General features: G+C 37.8%; 1 protein-coding gene across 2 annotated transcripts in view; it reads right to left on the minus strand.

Annotated features, from left to right (window-relative positions):
• NDUFS1 (NADH:ubiquinone oxidoreductase core subunit S1) overlaps positions 1-20,026 on the minus strand; it is a 29,694-nt gene that overhangs the window by 8,469 nt on the left and 1,199 nt on the right. Inside the window, exons 2-14 of one of the 2 annotated variants that reach the window (XM_039218002.1) lie at positions 16,626-16,687; positions 16,004-16,095; positions 14,182-14,289; positions 13,002-13,078; positions 11,859-11,940; positions 11,637-11,767; positions 11,012-11,197; positions 9,118-9,252; positions 8,337-8,451; positions 6,545-6,690; positions 5,512-5,640; positions 4,424-4,553; positions 1,092-1,252 (exon numbers count right to left, since the gene is read on the minus strand). In XM_039218002.1, the coding sequence (XP_039073933.1) occupies positions 1,092-1,252; positions 4,424-4,553; positions 5,512-5,640; positions 6,545-6,690; positions 8,337-8,451; positions 9,118-9,252; positions 11,012-11,197; positions 11,637-11,767; positions 11,859-11,940; positions 13,002-13,078; positions 14,182-14,289; positions 16,004-16,095; positions 16,626-16,686 (1,553 nt within the window). In that variant the 5' untranslated portion in view covers position 16,687. Of the gene's footprint in view, positions 1-1,091; positions 1,253-4,423; positions 4,554-5,511; positions 5,641-6,544; positions 6,691-8,336; positions 8,452-9,117; positions 9,253-11,011; positions 11,198-11,636; positions 11,768-11,858; positions 11,941-13,001; positions 13,079-14,181; positions 14,290-16,003; positions 16,096-16,625; positions 16,691-20,026 lie in introns of both variants that reach the window. The other variant, XM_039218001.1, reaches the window with a different exon arrangement.

The raw sequence follows: 20,026 nt of genomic DNA on the forward strand, positions 1-20,026 counted from the left end.
AGGCTCTGAGCTGTCAGTACAGAGCCTGACATGGGGCTCGAACCCAAAAATCCTGTGATCATGACCTGAGATGAAGCCGCCCACTTAGCCAACTGAGCCACCTAAGCATCCCAATAAATAAACTTAAAAAAAAGCGGGGGGGGAGGCACCTGGGTGGCTCAGTTGGTTAAATGTCCGACTTCAGTTCAGGTCATGATCTCACGGTTCGTGGGTTTGAGCCCTGTGTTGGGCTCTGTGCTGACAGCTAGCTCAGAGCCTGTAGCCTGTCTTTGGATTCTGTGTCTCCCTCTCTCTCTCTGACTCTTCCCTGCTCACACGGGCTCTCTCTCGCTCAAAAATAAATAAAACATTAAAAAAAAAAAAAGACATCTTCTCTAAACCCAGAGAAAAAGGAAATGAGAAAAATTATGAGAAAAGAACCAAAGTCTGAAGGCCACCAATGCATAACAAAAGAAGCTCCTGCATGAGAGCAAGTAACTAAGTAAACCAATAAGCTTTTCCTGAGCTTAAAAGAAAAAAAAAAATCAAATCATTTCAATTTGAAAATGGAGTGTACCTATGATATTCCCAAGCAAAGGCATGACAGCCAAGTGTCAACCACTTATATTCTGGTAGAATTTTTTTCTAATATCAAAAATAAGGAACCTCAAAAATCAGGAACCCAAAGGATAAGCAGGCAGACACATACACAATGTGTCAGGTCATTCTCAGTGACAAAACTGGGATTACAGGAGACTCTCCTTAAACATTAAATGAAAGGATGAAAAAACACTGAGTATTTTTATTAGTAGTATACCTTGGTTCAACAAAGGTAACAAGAGGACTTGTTGCAATTGAACCAAGGAATACTAATAGGATACAGATTTTCAAAATGTTGTCAGTATTGCTATTTCAAATACTTTAAATAAATATTATTTATTACCTTGGGGTCTCTCACACAGAAAGTAAAGGTGTTTAATGTACTTTGCATCTGCTACTGAGATGCTGTTAAATATTAAGCTGTTTGTAAATCTAAATGTGACAGCATAAACAGAACACATGTACACAAATTACTTGAATTTTACAGTATATAAAACAATTACTCAACATACCTATGAAGGATATTCATAACTTTCCAATCACCAGTAACACCACTACTCATCCGAATCTTTTGAGCAATGTTGGAAACAGTTGCAAGAATTGCTGCCCCATCATTTCTTTGGAGGGCAGAACTGCCTAAAACCACCATTGGCTTTTTAGCTTCGTGTAATACCTACTTAAAAAAAAGAATTTTGATTAAAAAAATCTTAACCATCAACGAAATCTAATCAGATTCACATCTACAATATGTTGTTCCAAGTTTAGGTTTTAATGTAGAATGTCTTTGATTTTTACTAGTCAACATATAGACATACATACAACCAGATTTAACCAAAAACATGTTGCCAATGCCCCTGTGAAATGGCTAAATGAGAATCAGATAACATAGATTTTCTAATACTAAGTATTGAGAATGAAAGCCTTTCCCAAATATCCTCTGGTCAGAATGATTATGGGGATGTCCCAGAAAAACTGGGCAATGTCCCTACAGAGATTCAGTTGGTACTAACAGGAAAAAATCCCACTCAAGTACCTACTCCCTGTGCTCCAGACAAGAGGAAAAGAAAGAGAAAGCAATGGTTACTAGGATACAATGCAGAGTACCGAAGACTTTAAGGGCTCTGCTTCCCAAACATCAAAACATAAAGGGGAGTGCATGCCAAAAGCAAAGGAAATCACAGATTTGGGGGAGGATAGAAAAATTAAAAGCTGAAAACTATACAGCTCACTCTCCTGTCCACACTCTACATCATTCCTCAATAAATACATGACCCAAATCAAAGAATCAGCACGAGAATTGCGCCTACATACTACAAGAGGACATTTATCACAAGAATTTCCCAAGAAAATGTGAAGTGTGACAGAAATAGTTTTTAATACCCTCAGAGAAAATGAAAAACATACTCTCACTTGAAAAGAATAACTAAAACAGTGACAAAACAGAGAGTATCATACAATAGATTTTTGTCACAGAACTCAGGAAAGAACTGAAAGAGAAACAAATTAGAGATGAACACCATTCCAGAAACAATAAAAAGCAAAATAAAACAGGGGCGCCTGCGTGGCTCAGTTGGTTAAGCGTCCCACTTCGGCTCAGGTCAGGATCTCACGGTTCGTGGGTTCGAGCCCCGCATCAGGCGCTGTGCTGACTGCCAGCTCAGAGCCTGAAGCCTGTTTCAGATTCTGTGTCTCCCTTTCTCTCTGACCCTCCCCTGCTCATGCTGTCTCTCTCTCAGAAATATATAAAACATTAAAAAAAATAATAATAAAACATGACTTCAAATATAGGGACAGGGTATAGGAAATCATATAAAGCAAACTAAAAAAGAAGGAAAGAACATAGGGAAAAGGACAGAAAAAAGATACAAGAGGGGATACAGTATCTGCTTCGTTGGTTCTTTCTTTTTTTGTTAGGAGTTCTTAACTAAGAGCACATCCCTAACAGAGAATAGACTTAAATTTAGTACAGTAAAAAAACACACTAATCGTCTTCTGGGGCTTGGAGACAAGAGTTAGAAAAGAGGGACACTTTTAAATAAGTATTTTTTTAATATTTTTGGTAACTGCAATTGTGATGTTTTTCTTTATTCATTCTGAAAATTTTTTTAACATTTATTTATTTATGAGAGACAGAGAGATGAGCATGAGTGGGGAAGGGGCAGAGAGAGGGAGACACAAAATCAGAAGCAGGCTCCAGACTCTGAGGTGTCAGCACAGAGCCCGATGCGGGGCTCGAACCCATGGACTGCAAGACCAGGACCTGAGCTGAGGTCTGGTGCTCAACCAACTGAGCCACCCAGGTTCCCCAGTGATCATGTTTTTCCTATTCAAAACAAAGGAACTGGGCTTAGGGGCCTTGTCCCACTTGACTACGCCAGAGGCCACCCATCTTGGAACCATGAGAAGAAACGTGCGCACGCGCACACACAAGTAAGCAAAGGCACAGAGGACAGGAAAGCAGGAAGGAATGCCCTTTCATGATGACATCCTTAGACAACCACATCGTCTGTCAAACTGCCTACCCTCCAGAACTGTTATGTGAAAAGCAGAAACTTCTTACAATTTTTACCAATCAGCACATTTACTCCTCCATACACACACAAATACTAAAATAAAAAGAACCTGGAATCTTCACAGTGAAAAGTGCAACAGAGAACATAAGACATATTCTGGCAAAGTTATTAACTTTCAAAGATAAAAATCCAAGTATAAAGCATCAAGAAAAAAGTTTCTAGGAGACACTTGGGTGGCTCAGTTGGTTAACTGTCCAATGCTTGATTTTGGCTCAGGTCATGATCTAACAGTTCTTGAGAGCAAGCCCCGCATGGGGTTCTGTGCTGACAGCACGAACCCTGCTTGAGATTCTCTCTCTTTCTATCTCTCTATTCTCTCTGCTCCTACCCTGCTCAAGCTCGCTCTCTCTAAATAAATAAACTTAAAAAAAAAAAAAGTACCTAGAGAGTTAAAAAAAGAAAAAACTAGGACAGGGATGGGGGAAATATGACTGACATCATACTTAACCACAGTAACAAAAGGCCATGTCTATAAAGTTCTTAGAGGAAAAAAAAAACGAGCGTGGCTCAAGAACTTTGTATCCTGCCAAGGCTCTCTTCAGGAATAAAACAGACATTCCCAAGCAAGAACAGTGTACATATGAACCCCTCTTGGAAAAGTAAATTAAAACCTATAAATACCAGACAGCAATGAGATACATGTAAATAAAGTACTCAGTAAGGAAGGACTGGTAAAATTTAACGATAACTCTTGAAGTAAAGATTTCCTAAAGTTGAATTGTGTCAGTTTCACTTCAATTTCTTTTCCGATAATTTCAAGTAAAATTAAACTCTGATACATAAAAACAGCAGGTATAACATGTTCTCATCTTTGTTTGCCTATCCATTCATCCATCTTGCTCTATATATGAGTAGAGATGATTATGATTTTTCATCAATACTTATTTGGGTTGGTGGAATTTGGGGTAATGCTTTACGTTCTTCCATTTTCTTTTCTGTATTGCTGTAATTTTAGATTTTTTATTATGTTTATTTTGAGAGAGAGACAGAGAGAGAGAGAGAGAGAGAGACAGAGTATGGGTGGGGAGGGGCAAGGAGAGAGGGAGACAGAATCTGAAGCAGACTCCAGGCTCTGAGCTGTCAGCGCAAAGCCCGACGCAGGGCTCGAATTCAAGAGCTGAAGTCAGACACTCAACCAACTGAGGCACCCAGGTGCCCTTGTACTGCTGTAATTTTTAACAGTAATCACATATCATTATTACAAAAACATTAACTTTTTAAAAATACTTTTTAAAAATCAACAAAAGTAGGTACATATAACTTGAGAGCACCTGGCTGAATGGATGGCTACCCAAAGCAATCTCCTGAAGAATTTTGGGGGAGTCTCCCAGATGGTCATATCTGTAAGTGAGATCCACTGGGCTGCCAATAAGGGCCACTTTTAAGTCATTGTGAAGCCAGCTGAAATAAAAATGACACACTTTGTAGAGCTAAATTACTAAATCAGAATAGTCATCAGTCTCATCAATGCTACAAGCAACATTTATTTACGTTTACAAATGTTAAAAGCACAAAAACCCTCACAGAACATTTAACCTTAACAGATATAATTTATTGCATACTTTTCAAAATAACAATGCTGCAAAAATTCACACTAAGCTAAGTCAGTGAATTAATTTGCAGTGTTAACTAATTAACCCTAAGCAACCTATAAATAAAACCTTTAATTTTAGAATAAATGATTTATAATTTTTATTTTGCCTTATCAAAGAGTTAATCATCTCTTAATTATCCATTAAGGCCATTTTAATATACTTTATGAAAACAAACAACATCGTTCATATTTATTCATTCTCTTTGACAGGGAAGTACGGAACCAGTGCTTCTAAAGTAGTAATAAATGTGGTGACCATGTATTGTTGTCTGAGGCAGTGCTGGTTGTCATCTGTTACCCTGGAGTAATTAATCATTCTCCCTTTCATTCTCAACAGTGTCTCACATTATAGACAGTAAATTACGCCAATCTATTTGTAAGTCTCTAAGATATGAAAAGATGGAGGTATTCTACAAAATATCTGGCCTTGCTCTTAAAGAAAGTGTCAAAAAAGAAAACTGAAGAGTTATGACACTAATTGCAACATGTGACTTGAAACTGGATCTTGGGCAGGAAAAAAATCATCATAAAAAATTAAAAAAGAAATTATGAAAAAATTGGTGCATCTTGAATTATTTCAAAATAAGAAGATAAAGTAAAAAGATCAGCAGGAGAAGAGGGAAGGAATGGACTTATTAGAAGCAGCCCTCCAATTATCTTTTGGAGCCTATTCCCACTAACACTATTAGGAATCAGCTAAATAGTCATTTTTCAAATGTAAAACAAATTATTATAATATTTTTAAAACCGTTAACTATTACTAACCTCTTTCGAATTCTAGCATTAAACAGTGGTGCCTCAAAACGTGGATTTGTACCAACCAGAAGGACAACATCTGCCTCTTCCACACCAGCAATTGTAGTATTAAGAAGATAATTGGAACGCAAATCTGTGCTAGAGATACAAAATTAAAATGCAGGTTTACTTCAAAACTAATACACAATGACAATCCATGGAACATTCTCATGTCAACAAACCCAAAATATTCCCAGACAAAAAATTCTTAGGAAGTATATATTTTTTAAATGTTTTATTTATTTTTGAGAGAGAGAGAGACAGCGTGAGCAGGGGAGGGTCAGAGAAAGATGGAGACACAGAATCCGAAGACAGGCTCCAGGCCCTGAGCTAGCTGTCAGCACAGAGCCCGACACGCTCAAGCCCACGAACGTGAGATCGTGACCTAAGCCAAAGTCAGACGCTCAATGGACTGAGCCACCCAGGCGCCCCAGGAAGTATTCTCAATTACATCAAAGTTTCAGATACTTACTGATAACTGGATTCTCTAATGGTTCCTGGCTTGATTTTGGTCTATATATGTGAAAATAAATTGGGGGTTATGATAGAGAATCCAAGCAATCACATATCAGTCACTGAGGCCATAGATGTATTTTTTTTAATATATCCTTTTAAGTAAACTTTACCACCAATATGGGCTCGAACTCTGAACCCCAAGATTAAGAGTCACCTGTGGGGAGCCTGGGTGGCTCAGTCGGTTGAGCATCTGACTTTGACTCGGGTGATGGTCTCAGAGTTTGCAGGTCTGAGCCCCATATCAGGCTCTGTGCTGATGGCACAGAACCTGCTTGGTATTCTCTCCCCCTCTCTCTCTCTGACCCTCCCCGACTTGCAATCTCTCTCTTTCTCAAAATAAATAAACTCCAAAAAGAATATTAGGGGGAAAAAAAAGTCACCAGCTCTACCAGTTGAGCCAACCAGGCACCCAGATGTACTGATTTAGACACAGCCTGTCACAACACCAACAAGAAAGCAAGCGTAAATGCTAGCGTCTACTGCTCACCCAGCTCCCGCAGTGGGAAAGACCTCTTCAGTGCACAAGGTGTCCGAGTCCATTCGATTAAGCAAATCTTTGAGAGCGACCAGGGCTTCAGCATCCACCAAGCCACCTGCAATTGCTGCCACATCCTTGCCTTGAACACTCCGCAACTAGAAATGGATGAAAAGGGTATCACCAAAACACCTCCATTCAGCAAAGACCACTGCTCAGAACACAAAACAATAAAGCAGTTATTTTTAAATTAATTTTAAAAAAATTTACATCTAAGTTAGTTAGCATACAGTGCAACAATGATTTCAAGAGTAGAATCCTTAATACCCCTTACCCATTCAGCCCATGCCCCCTCCCACAACCCCTCCAGTAACCCTCTGGTTTGCTCTCCATATTAAAGAGTCTCTTATGTTTTTGTCCCCCTTAGCAGTTATTTTTAGGTATAAAAAAAGCAACAAACTTTTGACTTAAAAGGTTTACACTAATTATTACTATGAAAGTGAGAAGCAAAGGTGTACACGAGGCCAATAATACCACCAGCTTGGAGGGAAGCTGTTTTAAATTAGGGACCTCATTGGGGCGCCTGGGTGGCTTAGTCAGTTAAGCGTCCGACTTTCGCTTAGGTCATGATCTCGCGGTTCGTGGGTTCGAGCCCCGCGTCGGGCTCTGTGCTGACTGCCAGCTCAGAGCCTGGAGCCTGTTTCAGTCTGTGACTCCCTCTCTCTCTGACCCTCCTCTGCTCACGCTGTCTCTCTCTCTCTCTCCTAGAAATAAATAAAAATATTAAAAAAATAAATAAATACATAAATTAGGGACCTCACAATAATGAGGACTGGAGAATGAAGACTGGAAATAGAGCTGAATACAACTTCTTCAGAAGTACCTACCGTTCCCTCAAGCCCTTTGTATATGCTGTCTTTCTCTGACAAGAAAGCCATTCTCTCCACTTTTGCTCTGGCAAGTTTGCATTCATTCTTAGATTTTGCCTAAGTCACCTTATGTAGGAAGGCATCCTTAGTATACTAGTGGTGGTTAGGCACCCCTCCCATAGGCTCTCTCATCCATGATTTCCTGCACAACTACCGATAGCAGCACATGTTACCTGACTGACCATGCACTTTTCCTACTACAAAATTGAGGGAAGTAGGGACAATATGTTAGTAGTCTCTATAGCCCTATTTCCAGCATATCTGGCATTTGGTTCTTTTTTCTATTTTGTTGGGTTGTTTTTTAATTTTATTATTATATTTATTTTAATGTTTTATTTATTTTTGAGAGAAAGAGAGCGAGCGAGCAAGGGAAGGGCAGAGAGACAGGGAGACACAGAATCCAAAGCAGGCTCCAGGCTCTCAGTTGTCAGCACAGAGCCTGATGTGGGGCTCGAACTCACGAACCGCGAGAGCATTACCTGAGCCAAAGTCGGATGCTTAACCAACTAAGCCACCCAGGCGCCCCTGTTTTTCAATTTAGAGAAGAGAGAGCAAGTGAACACAACTAGGGGGGAGAGAGGAAGAGGGGAAAAGAGACATAATCTTAAGCAGCCTCCACATTCAGTGCAGAGCTCAATGAGCGGCTCAGTTCCACAACCCTGGGATCATGACCTGAGCCAAAATCAAGAGTTGGATGCTCAATAGACTGAGCCACCCTGAAGCCCTCTGGCATATGGTTCTTCATAAACGCTTGTTAAATGGAAGGCAATCTTGGTAAGAGAAAAGAAGCAAAGACACATACATCCCCCCTCTTTGTTATAAAGATGTCCCTTGAAAACTGCAAATACTATTAATTCTAAATTTCAATTTTTTACCATTCCAGCTACACGAGAGAGTGCATCCTCCCAGGAAGTATAGGTTAAAAGCCCCTTTTCGTTTCTGACCATTGGCTCGGTAAGTCTTTGACGTTTTAGCCCATCATAAGCAAATCTAGGTAACAGAAAATACACCATTTATCAAATTTTGCTAGAGGCAACTATAGTTTTCAAGTTGACAATCTAAAACAAACGTTATTTAAATACAGTATTGTTTAAAGTGTCAAATAGAATAAATACCTGAAAACAAATTACTTCAGGTCTTCTGAAAGATGAATTAATAAATATTTTATGAACATCATCTAAATGAAAACATCATCTAAAAAGTTTGGGTTCTTGTGATTTGTTTTCAGCTACCTGAATAATCTTGAAATTATAACACAAAAAAATGTGACAGTGAAAGAAGCCAATTGTTTAATCATTTTTTTCCCAAATCATTTTTATTTATAAAACTTGAATACCTCCAGATATTTTAAAAATTATGATGTGCAAGCTCTAACTTATATTTAGCTTTTCTCCAATGAACAAACTGGAATAGATTAAATATCTTAATTCCCTTCAATTTTTCTATCTGGGAGGAAAAACGTATCTGTCAAAGTTAATAGGAAAGCCACTATTAACGCTAGTTTTGTCCAATTCTCTATACAAACAGTCCAGATTTACAATAATCTATATTTATTAACTGATTTATAAGAATAAAGGCAGTCACTTAAAATTAAAGTTACTATAAAATTTAGTTTAAATCAATTGCAACAGTAAAGGAAAACAACGTAGAACATACCTGGTTTTATCAGAGATCCACTCTTCATTGATGTCCTCATGCATCCTTGGCAAAATCCGCATCACCTCTCCGGTTCTTGTGCTTACCACAATATTACTTCCAACTGCATCCATTACATCAATGGATTCTGTCTTTCTGAGAAAATAAACACCTATATTAACTATACTGATTTTGGCAATAAGGACAAGGTTTCTGATAACTGGTCTATCAAAAACAAAAAATTTTTACAATGGCTTTCCTTTCTGAATTTCTAAAAATAATGGGACTCGGAGAAACTGCAATAAAAAAAATACCCTCATATTTGAATACATCACATAAATTCCTACTTTAAAAATAAGCTTTAAGAACTGTTATCTAGGAGCACCTGGGTGCCTCAGTTAAGTGTCTGACTCTTGATTTTGATGGAGGTCATGATCTCATGGTTCGTGAATTTGAGATCCGTGCTGGGATCCCCACTGACAACGTTTCTTATTCCAGGCTACCTGCGTGAAGACTGGGATTCCCTCCCTCTCTCTCTCTCTCTCTCTCTGCTCCTCCCCCCTTGTGCTTGCATGTGTACGCTCTATCTCTCACAAAAATAAACTTTAAAAGAACAAATACATAAAAATAAGAACTGTTAAAGAATATAAAAGCCAATGGTAACGGCTCTAAATGGCCAACTATGATTATCAAAATAAATAGCAAGAGGGTAAGATTTTTGGGTATGGCCAATTAAAAAGCCTGACAAATTCTTCCCACAAAAAAAAAAAAAAAAATAAAGCTGGACAAAATTAACAAAAACAATCAATTCAGCACTTTGGAAATCTACCAAAGGCAAGCACCATCATGAGAAGCTTTTATGTGAGGGAAAAACTACTGAACTTCAAGCAAGAAGCAAAGAGATCAGTGGGGGTGTGTCTTCGGGCCTGTTCTCATCCCTTCCTACCACCTGGACGGGGGTTCTGCCAGGCTGAGGAAGGCCGTGGAGATGGAAGTTTCTTTTCTGCTTGCATTATGGGAGACGCAGAAGGCAAAAGAAAAAAATCTCTACTTGAACATCTCACCTATGTTCTGTGCTCCATCCCCCTAATCCTTTGATATATATATAAACACATGGCTTAAAACCCAGAATTTTTGGGGCGCCTTGGTGGCTGAGTCGGTTAAGCGTCCAACTTCGGCTCAGGTCATGATCACACAGTTCGAGGGTTCAAGCCCCGCATCGGGCTCTGTGCTGACAGCTCAGAGCCTTGAGCCTGCTTCAGATTCTGTCTCCCTCTTCCTCTGACCCTCCCCTGCTCACATTGTTTCTCTCTCTCAGAAATAAATAAAACATTAAAAAAAAAAACCCCAGAATTTTGAGATATACCCATATTCTGGTGGAAGTTTAAAAATGTGAGGGCAATTTAATGATGTTTCCAGAACCTTAAAAACACTCAAACTTGTTGCAACTACCTACTCCATTTCCTGGTTTAGAAGAATCAAGAGATATACAAGAAAACTTATGAAGAACAATTTTTATCATAAATTTATAGCTATATAGAAACAAATGAAATAATAATAGGAATTGATTAAATAAAGGATGATATAGCCACATATTTGAAAATAATACAGAATGAGAAGAGCCTATACATTTTTAAAAATCAAGACAATATTACTCTTTTGAAGAACAAGTGAATACAATTGTGTTGTTAAATACTTTGAAATTATTTTCCAAGAAAACTATAATTAATTTGCACAGGTCATCCTATCCTTTAATCTATCTACTTACCTTCCATTAAGAGGGTTTTACTTAAAGCAAGTACATAAAAACTTAGCAGACCAAAACACTAGAATACAGGAAGAAAATAAATCTTAAAATTTTTTTGAATACTAGCCAATTAAAGGACAAAAAACAAAATGTCAAAAATTTGAATACCTTGTTTCCCAAGGGCGGGCAGTAAAAGCATAGGGCTTCGAAGTCAGGGCACCTACAGGGCAGATATCAATGATATTTCCAGACAGTTCAGACATGAACATCTTTTCAACGTAGGTGCCAACTTGCATATCATTTCCTCTGCCTGTTGTTCCCAAATCGTCTACTCCTGCAATCTCACTTGCAAACCTGCAAGATAAAAATGTACCATCAAATGGTCAAATCCAGCAAAATTATCTCCTTTCCTATGATCACAAGATAATGATTTTCAAAACACTAAAAAGACATGAGTTTATTTTCAATGGTGAGCAAAGTCCTTGAAGAAAAAATTGTTCAATATTTGCATGTAATTTAATCACAGCATAACACAAACTGCACAAATCATAGGTATAGCTCAGCGAGTTATCAGGGAGTTAATGCTTGTAGCTTTTTATTTGTAAATTCCACAGAAGTTATATTCACTGAAAGTGAACAATTCATTTTATTGGCTTATGCAGAAAACATTAAAAACATCCCTCTTCTCCCACCAGAAAAAGTTGCCTTTTTTTCCTAGTATTATTATTCTACCAAATGTTGTGACTATTAAGTATGTGAGCGATATTCCAGAAGAGAGAAAGAAAAACATTACCTGATGCAGCGAGTACACTGTATACATCTAGTCATGATAGTCTTTACCAATGGCCCAATGTTCTTGTCCTCCACAGCACGTTTCCCCTCTAAAAACCTGCTCCTATCACTTCCAAACATCATGGACTGGTCCTTAAGTAGATTAGGAGAGAGTTATTCCAATGCTGCTAACGAAATTAAATCCTGAGACAATCAAAAAGATTTATGAAGTCAGACAACATACCTGCAGATCACATTCACCTCCCTGGTCACAAATAGGACAGTCCAGTGGGTGATTTGCTAACAAGAACTCCATCACACCTTCTCTGTATGAAAAGTTGTAATATATAAAATGATATAAATTTTTGGCACTCGAAATAGCTTAGATTTAAGCTATCTAACCTTCAGAGATGTACCTTTTCATATGGTATTAATTCTACTTTTATTACAGAAATGCCAATGCAACCATCATTCTAGTATTAGACACATAGTCTAAAAAATGCTTACAGAAGTCCAGGAATAAAATATCATTAAAGAATCTAGAAACTTATGACTTTTAAAAACACAAAATTACCCAAAGTTGCTCAATGATCTTCAGAAAACATTAATTCAAAACAAAACAGGGTACCTGGCTGGCTTAGTCGATCAGGTGTCTGACTTCGGCTTAGGTCATGATCTCGCAGTCTGTGGGCTAGAGACCTGTGTTAAGCTCTGTGCTGACAGCTCAGAACCTGGAGCCTGGTTCAGATTCTATGTCTCCTTCTCTCTCTGCCCCTCCCCACCTCATGCTTTGTTTCTCTGTCTCTCTTTCAAAAAAATAAACAGTAAATTAAAAAAAAAAGCACCCACACAAATGCACAGCAAAAATGAATACAATTAATGCCTATATAGTAATAGTGTTACTTTAATAAAATAATCTCAGTTCAATAAGCCCCAGGCTCTTTATTCATCACAAGTTGAACAAGTTACTAAATAAGAGGTTTTTCTTTTAAGTTTATTTATTTATTTTGAGAAAGAGCATGAGCAGGGGAGGGGCAGAGAGAGGGAGAATCCCAAACAGGCCCTTGCTCTGTCAGTGCAGAGCCCAACATGGGGCTCAATCTCATGAACTGTGAGACCATGAACCGGAACTGAAACCAAGAGTCAGACACTTAATCAACTGAGCCACCCAGGCGTCCCTTAATGCTAATTCCATTCTAGGCTCAAATCCATAAACACCTGCCTTCACCTCCTCAACATGTACTTACTTCTACTGCTCCTGGAAGTCAAACATGCCAACTTTTTCAGAACTTGCTACTGAATTTCTCATCTATGGTATGGTCTAAATACTGAAATGTGCAATTTTCTGCTCTAAGAAAAGTTACTATGCTAGATAACATTCAAGTACCTTGCTTTCTTAGATTTCTCTGAGTTTGTCAGGATATTCCAACCTTTCATTACTGGCATGGCACAAGCAGCCACAACCTGGAATTTCAATGGAAAAATGTCTAAGTATTTGTATTTAATTGTAATTATAAGCAATCCAACATATAAAACATTAAGTTATACACTTGATGTCCATCGATGGAAGAATGGATAAAAGAAGATGTGGTATATATATACAATGGAGTATTACTCGGCATTCAAAAAGAATGAAATCTTGCCATTTGCAACTACATGGACGGAACTAGCGGGTATTATGCTAGGCAAAATTAGTCTGAGAAAGACAAATTATCACATGACTTCACTCATATGAGGACTTTAAGATATAGAACAGATGAACATAAGGGAAGGGAAGCAAAAATAATATAAAAACATGGAGGAGGACAAACCGTAAGAGACTCTTAAATACAGAGAAGAAGGAGAAGGTTGTTGGAGGGATTGTGGGAGGGGGGATGGCTAAATGGGTAAGGGGCTTAAGAAGTCTACTGAAATCATTGTTGCATCATGTGCTAACTAACTTGGATATAAATTATAAAAAAAGTTATATGTTTAAAAACAAGCACGGTATTTTTGAAGATTCATGTTTTTAGTTTTCACAGTCACGATACGATAATCTAACGCTACATTTCTCTTGGTAAAAAATAAGTCTTGTACTTCTGAATTCTTTTCTCCTAGTCAAAGCACCTTTATATAGAGACTATGAAACAGAACACAAATAACTGTGTTCTGATTATCAGGTACACTGAATTAAAACTGTAAAAGACAAAATGAAATTAAAAAGAAAGTGAATCTCTTCCACTGCAATCCCTTTCTCTAGTGAAAATGGCACTACGTGAGCGCTTCCAGCGTATTGCCTGACAATTCCACATCCTAGTTGTCACATGGCGATTTGGAAATACTGGCACTGTAAGAACTCACCTTTAATTTCTCAATCTGTTATAATTACATAGTGCTTGCATTTATAAAACACTTTCATCAATGTATTTCCAGTTTTGAAATGAACAGACTCAACTGCACAAAATAATAAATTTAGATACAATTAAACAGGGCTAGGTTTCTCCACTACGATTCTAAATTAAGTTCGCTGCAAGATTTAAAGTTTTCAACCTTCTACAGCATGGTGTGGAATTTTAGGTATCAAGTACCTTAGGAGCTTTCTCAATTTCAACAAGGCACATCCTGCAATTTCCAGCAACAGACAATCTTTCATGATAACAGAATCGAGGGATCTGCATGCCAACCTTCTCACAAGCCTAGAAGACAAGGTAAAAAATTCTTGCATTAGAATAATCTGACCTCATCCTTGTCTTGCCTAAAACAGCAAGGAAAAAAAATAGGCTATAACCACCTGCCTTATTTCTCCTGTCAATAAATATCTGTATCTTTATTCATTCTTCCTCTCTAAAGAGATTTCCTTCCTCTTTTGCTCTTGATTCCTGCTCCTATCTGCTCTGAAGCCTCATCTGAGGCCTCAGCAGAGGCCTACACCTTATGTAGAAGTAACTGAATAAACAAACCTCAGATTGTGCTAAAGGTCTGACTCTTCATTTTCACTCTGAATCACTGTCCACAAAGACACCCCTTCGAATTCTGTCCCTGCGGCTTCACACTTGGACTTCCCATGTACTAGATGCAGTGGGTCTAGTACAAGCAAGATCTTGTCCCAACCTTCATACTAGTTCACATTCCAAATGATTATACCCAAACCCTCATCTGGAGCCCTGACAGTCTACCACTTCTCCAAGTTTTAGACTTAAATAGTCCTGTGCATGGATATGCTCTATGGACAGTTAAAATTCAATCTCTTTGTCCCCTATGATACATCTCCAAATAAGCTAACAAAGCCAGAAACCACAAAAATTTTCCTGTTCTTCATTGTGCCTAAAGGCCAGTCTATCTACAATTCACTCTCCCTGAATCTATCCTCTTATTTTCATTCCCACTGCCACTATTTTAGGCCTTTCATTTTCATTCTACTAACACAAGATACTCGTCCCTCGTCTTTCACACAGGTGTTATTATTCTCCAAACCAACATCCTCTACAATCACTGTCAAGTACTTAATTGCCATGAAAACTGTTGATAGGTCCAACTATAAGCTCTTTTAGTATCATCACATATCTCTTCTTTCATTATTGAATCTCTTTATTAGAGTAATTTGATTTCCTGTTATCTCATCTACTATATATACCTTTGTTCCAACAAGAGCAAACTAAAGCTTCTTTGCCCAAATATAAACACTTAACCTTTAAAAATCTCCTCAGGGATCACTGGAGATATCCCTAACATCTCCATCACTTCCTACATATCTAGCAAAAATATTCTCCACTGTACCTTGAACATATACTCTGTTATATATTTATTGTTTACATGTCTATGCCTGGCACTGCTAAATTAATAAAGAGCATTTAGGTCTTGATAACTTGGCAGACAGAATGAAAGTATTACTTCTTCAAAACCAACTTTGTTAGTTCTCAAGGAATCTGGAGAAATTATACATTTAGAGCACGAATTCAAGAATGTAACACATTTCATTTATTTACCTGCTTTGTAGGACACATTCTTAAAAATATTACTAAAAATAGAAAAATCACATGAAATGAAAAGCATCAAGCAGTTCACAACAAGCAAAGATTATCTTTTCCCCAAATTTAACTATATTAACTTATAATTTATTTTTGGTAACTTCAAATTTCTAATGGGTATTTACTTGGAAGGCAGAAGTGAAACAAAATAACTACCATAATTCACTAGGAAAATCAGAAATAGATAAATGATGGCTCACTTTGAAATGCCAAGATTTTAAATCCAACTTATTTTCATATAATTTTACTGTCCATAGTTCTTTTATGAACATTTATCAAAGAACCTGGAAAATTATAAAAGTAAATAAACAGTATAACAGAAATAAATTGATATAAGAAAACAGAACATATGTAAAAGTAAAGAATGAGAACATATTCCTACTTGGAGGACGGTAGTTCCTGGTTCCACCATCACAGACTGACCATCGACAAACACCTCAATTAGGTTGCTTGCTGCTGTGGTAGTTGTTCGAACTGACCATCAAAAATATGGAAATAAGAAATAAATTAACAGAGTTAGATTTATTATAGCAGAAGATGATGGATTAACTCTAACCTACAAGCCTAAAATTTTTCATTTTATTCAATTCCCCTCTATTTCTCTAGATGCCAACTTATAAACTACTGAATTAGTAAAAGGTTTTCCAGTCCTGAATACCAAGGTAGAATACGGCTGCCCACTTTTAATGGTAGTTTAAGTTGAAATTTTTAATGCCACTTAAAGTATGTTCATGGGAATACTACTTTTCAAAAGCAGGACAGCTTTTTCCATTTTGGCACTGATAGACAGTTCCTACTACTTTTTATTCCATGACAACTTCTATAAACTATTTAAAGGTATATTTTTTAAATTATTCTATTCAACTAGGGTCATTTGTTTCTGTTTATTTAAAACAAATTATGAGTTTAGGGTCTTTTAAGAAACATCACATAAACCAATGAATTTACAAAGATAGTAAATGCAAAAATAGTACCCACAAATGCAAAAAAAGAAAAATACTCACCACATCCTTTATGAGACTTAGAAAGGCCTATTAAGGCCCTTTTTAGAGGTATCCTTAACATGCTGCTAAAAAAAAAAAAAAAGAAGAAGAAGAAAGTTACGTTATATGAAAAAATAAAACCCTAATTACAAAATTTTTGGTAATAGTTCATAAGTTTTCTAGCACTTTACATACATTATTTCATCGAACATTCACAAGTCCTGATAGTTTTCCTCAAATTCTAGAGATGAGAATACTCAGTTTGAGAGAGAATAACTAACTTGTACAATGTCAAGGAGCTGAGGAGTAGCTAGTATACAAATTTATGTAAAGGGCAGTTTTTTTTTTTTAATTTATTTCTGAGAGAGAGAGAGGCAGTGTGAGCAGGGGAGGGTCAGAGAGAGAGGGAGATACAGAATCTGAAACAGGCTCCAGGCTGTAAGCTAGCTGTCAGCACAGAGCCCAATGCGGGACTCAAACTCACGAACCGCAAGATCATGACCTGAGCCGAAGTCGGACGCTTAACCGACTGAGCCATCCAGGCGCCCCGCAGTTTTATTGTTTTTAACTATCAACAAATAATCAAACGTAAAATACTACTACATAGTAATATAAATTTTAAGAATAAGTGAGCTTATCCTTAATACTATGTAATAAATACCTATGTTTCTGCCTTCATTTCATATCAATACTCATTCTAACATTTCATGTTCTATGCAGTTATCTACTAAATGTTCATGAGATTCTGAGCTGGCTCAGATGTCGAAGCCTCTAACGTATCTAGAGTGTCATTTTCTGTGCTGAGTAGTACAATTATTTTACAGATTTGCAATTATATGTCTGTTCTACCCTCACTGTATTAATGAACTTCTCGTATCTTTATATCGTCAGTGCCCATTTCCAAGGCTGATACACAGTAAGCTCTAAAATATTGGTTCTCAGGGGGCGTCTGGGTGGCTTAGTCGGTTAAGCGTCCGACTTTCGCTTAGGTCACGATCTCATGGTTCGTGGGTTCGAGCCCCGCGTCGGGCTCTGTGCTGACTGCCAGCTCAGAGCCTGGAGCCTGCTTCAGTCTGTGACTCCCTCTCTCTCTGACCATCCCCGCTCACGCTGTCTCTCTCTCTCTCTCTCTCTCCTAGAAATAAATAAAACATTAAAAAAAAAAATTTAAAATATTGGTTCTCAGGGTGCCTGGGTGGCTCAGTCAGTTGGGCAACTGACTCTTGGTTTTGGCTCAGGTGATGACCTCATGGTTTGTGGCTTTGAGACCCATGTGGGGCTCCGCACGGACAGCATGGGGCTTGCTTGGGAATCTCTCTCCCTCCCTCTCTGCCCCTCCTTTGCTCGTGCTCTCTCAAAATAAACTTAAAGATTCTCTTTCCTTCTCTCTGCTCCTCCCCCACTCACACTCTTTCTCTCAAAATAAATAAAATTTTAAAAACAAATAAATAAAATAGTGGTTCTCAACCAGGTACAGTTTTGCTTCCCAGGTAACATTTGGCAGTATCTGTACACACTGTTGTCACAGCTGGCAGAAAGCTACTGGTATCTAGGGGGTAGAGGCCAGGGTACTACTAAACATCCTGCAGTGCACAGGAGTCTCCCATAATAAACGTTTGTTGAATTACTGAAAGAATGGGAGTGAATTATATAAATAACATCAATTAAACATATACATAAGCAAACAGAAACGTCCATCCACTTGATCATAAAGGGCTTAGAACTGAACATTTTGTCTATTCACTTGATTAAATGGACTCCGTATCTAAATTATAATTTTTCACTTGGGGGGGGGGGCGCCTGGGTGGCTCAGTCAGTTAAGCGCCGGACTTTAGCTCAGGTCATGATGTCATGGTTTGTGGGTTCAAGACCTACATCGGGCTCTGTGCTGATAGCTTGGAGCCTAGAGCCTGCTTTGGATTCTGTGTCTCCCTCTCTCTCTGCAACCTCCCCCCCCCACCCTGCCTCAGCTCCCACTCTGTCTCTATCAAAAGTAAATAAACATTAAAAAATAATTAAAAGAATAATTTTTCACTTGGAACCTCTAAAAATGGAAAATTACATGATCAGAATGCATCAACGTAGGGGCACCTGGGTGGCTCAGTTGGTTGAGCAAACGACTCCGGATTTCCACTCAGGTCATGTCATGGTTTGTGGGATCCAGCCCTACCTGGGGCTTTGCACTGACAGCATGGAGCCTGCTTGAGATTCTCTCTCAATCTCCCCCCCTCCCCCCCAAGCACTCTCAAATAAGCTTAAAAAAAAAAAAAAAAAGAATGCATCAACACAATGACTTTCAAAAGTAAACAGAGTGGAAGATAGTATGTATACTTGAGTTTTAAGCGTAAAGTTTCACATATTACAGAAGAGGAATAACAGAAATTTTGTAATTCAGACTTCAGTTAATTCACAAAATTCATTAATTCAGAACTTGTGACACTGAATTTGCAGACATGAAGGCTACCACATACCAGTGAGTGATTTTTGGTAAATCAGAGTTTCTGCTTAATGTATATAGATCAGGAAGAAAACAATACTTGCTAGGCTATCTATGTGTTATTAGTAGGAGTTCAATAAATGTCAATCAGAGCTAAATTCAACATAGGCAGAAAGCCACTGAAGATCAGTTTCAAAGTCCTCTTCCTTGGTACTTCCTCTCTGTACCATACACACACATTGTGTATATAGCTTTATTATTCCATCTACTAAACTGTAGGTTTGGTAATTGATTTTAGTACCTAAACTTTAAGCTTCTTGAAGAGGAATGGTGCAATTTGGTCATTTCCCTTTTCTGAAGACCTAGCCCTTGAAAAAATAACCATCAAATAATCTTATCAAGTTCCAAAATGAGTAGCATCTGTTTCATTAAGATCTACTGATATATAAAGGTAAATCTGAAGTTGCTGAATTAAGAGTAATGACAGACTGAAAATCAATAATAAATATTTCACACAACAATATCAACACTTTCTTACTATTATTTTGTCTTCAATACAAAACCATTGCCCGCTTTAGCTAGGAAATCAACCAGAAATAGGTTGTCTCCTGAAAACCCACCATGGAATGGAATAGTGCATAACCCCAATGAGACACAGTTTCACCAAACTTTAATATGTACTTTACGCGTATTTATCTATTATCTATACATGTACTTTACGTGTATTTATCACGTAGGAATGGAGATAATCGCCTCTAAATGGGAAAATGCTGATCATCCCAATCATTTCTAAAACTAGACCGGACATCTTTTAGTACAGGAACAATTCGATGTGTTCCCCACCACATATCCTGCATCCATGCACCTCTCTCGCTCCAAGGCACCACTCTATTGGAAGCCACCATCATCTTGCCTGTACTATTATAAAAGCCCCCCAAGAGGTCTCCTGGTTTCTACACTGTTCCTACAGCTTCTCTCTCCCCTC

This window comes from Hyaena hyaena, unplaced genomic scaffold (genome assembly GCF_003009895.1).
Source record: "Hyaena hyaena isolate Hyena2069 unplaced genomic scaffold, ASM300989v1 scaffold_729, whole genome shotgun sequence".
NCBI classification, from domain to species: Eukaryota; Metazoa; Chordata; class Mammalia; order Carnivora; family Hyaenidae; genus Hyaena; species Hyaena hyaena.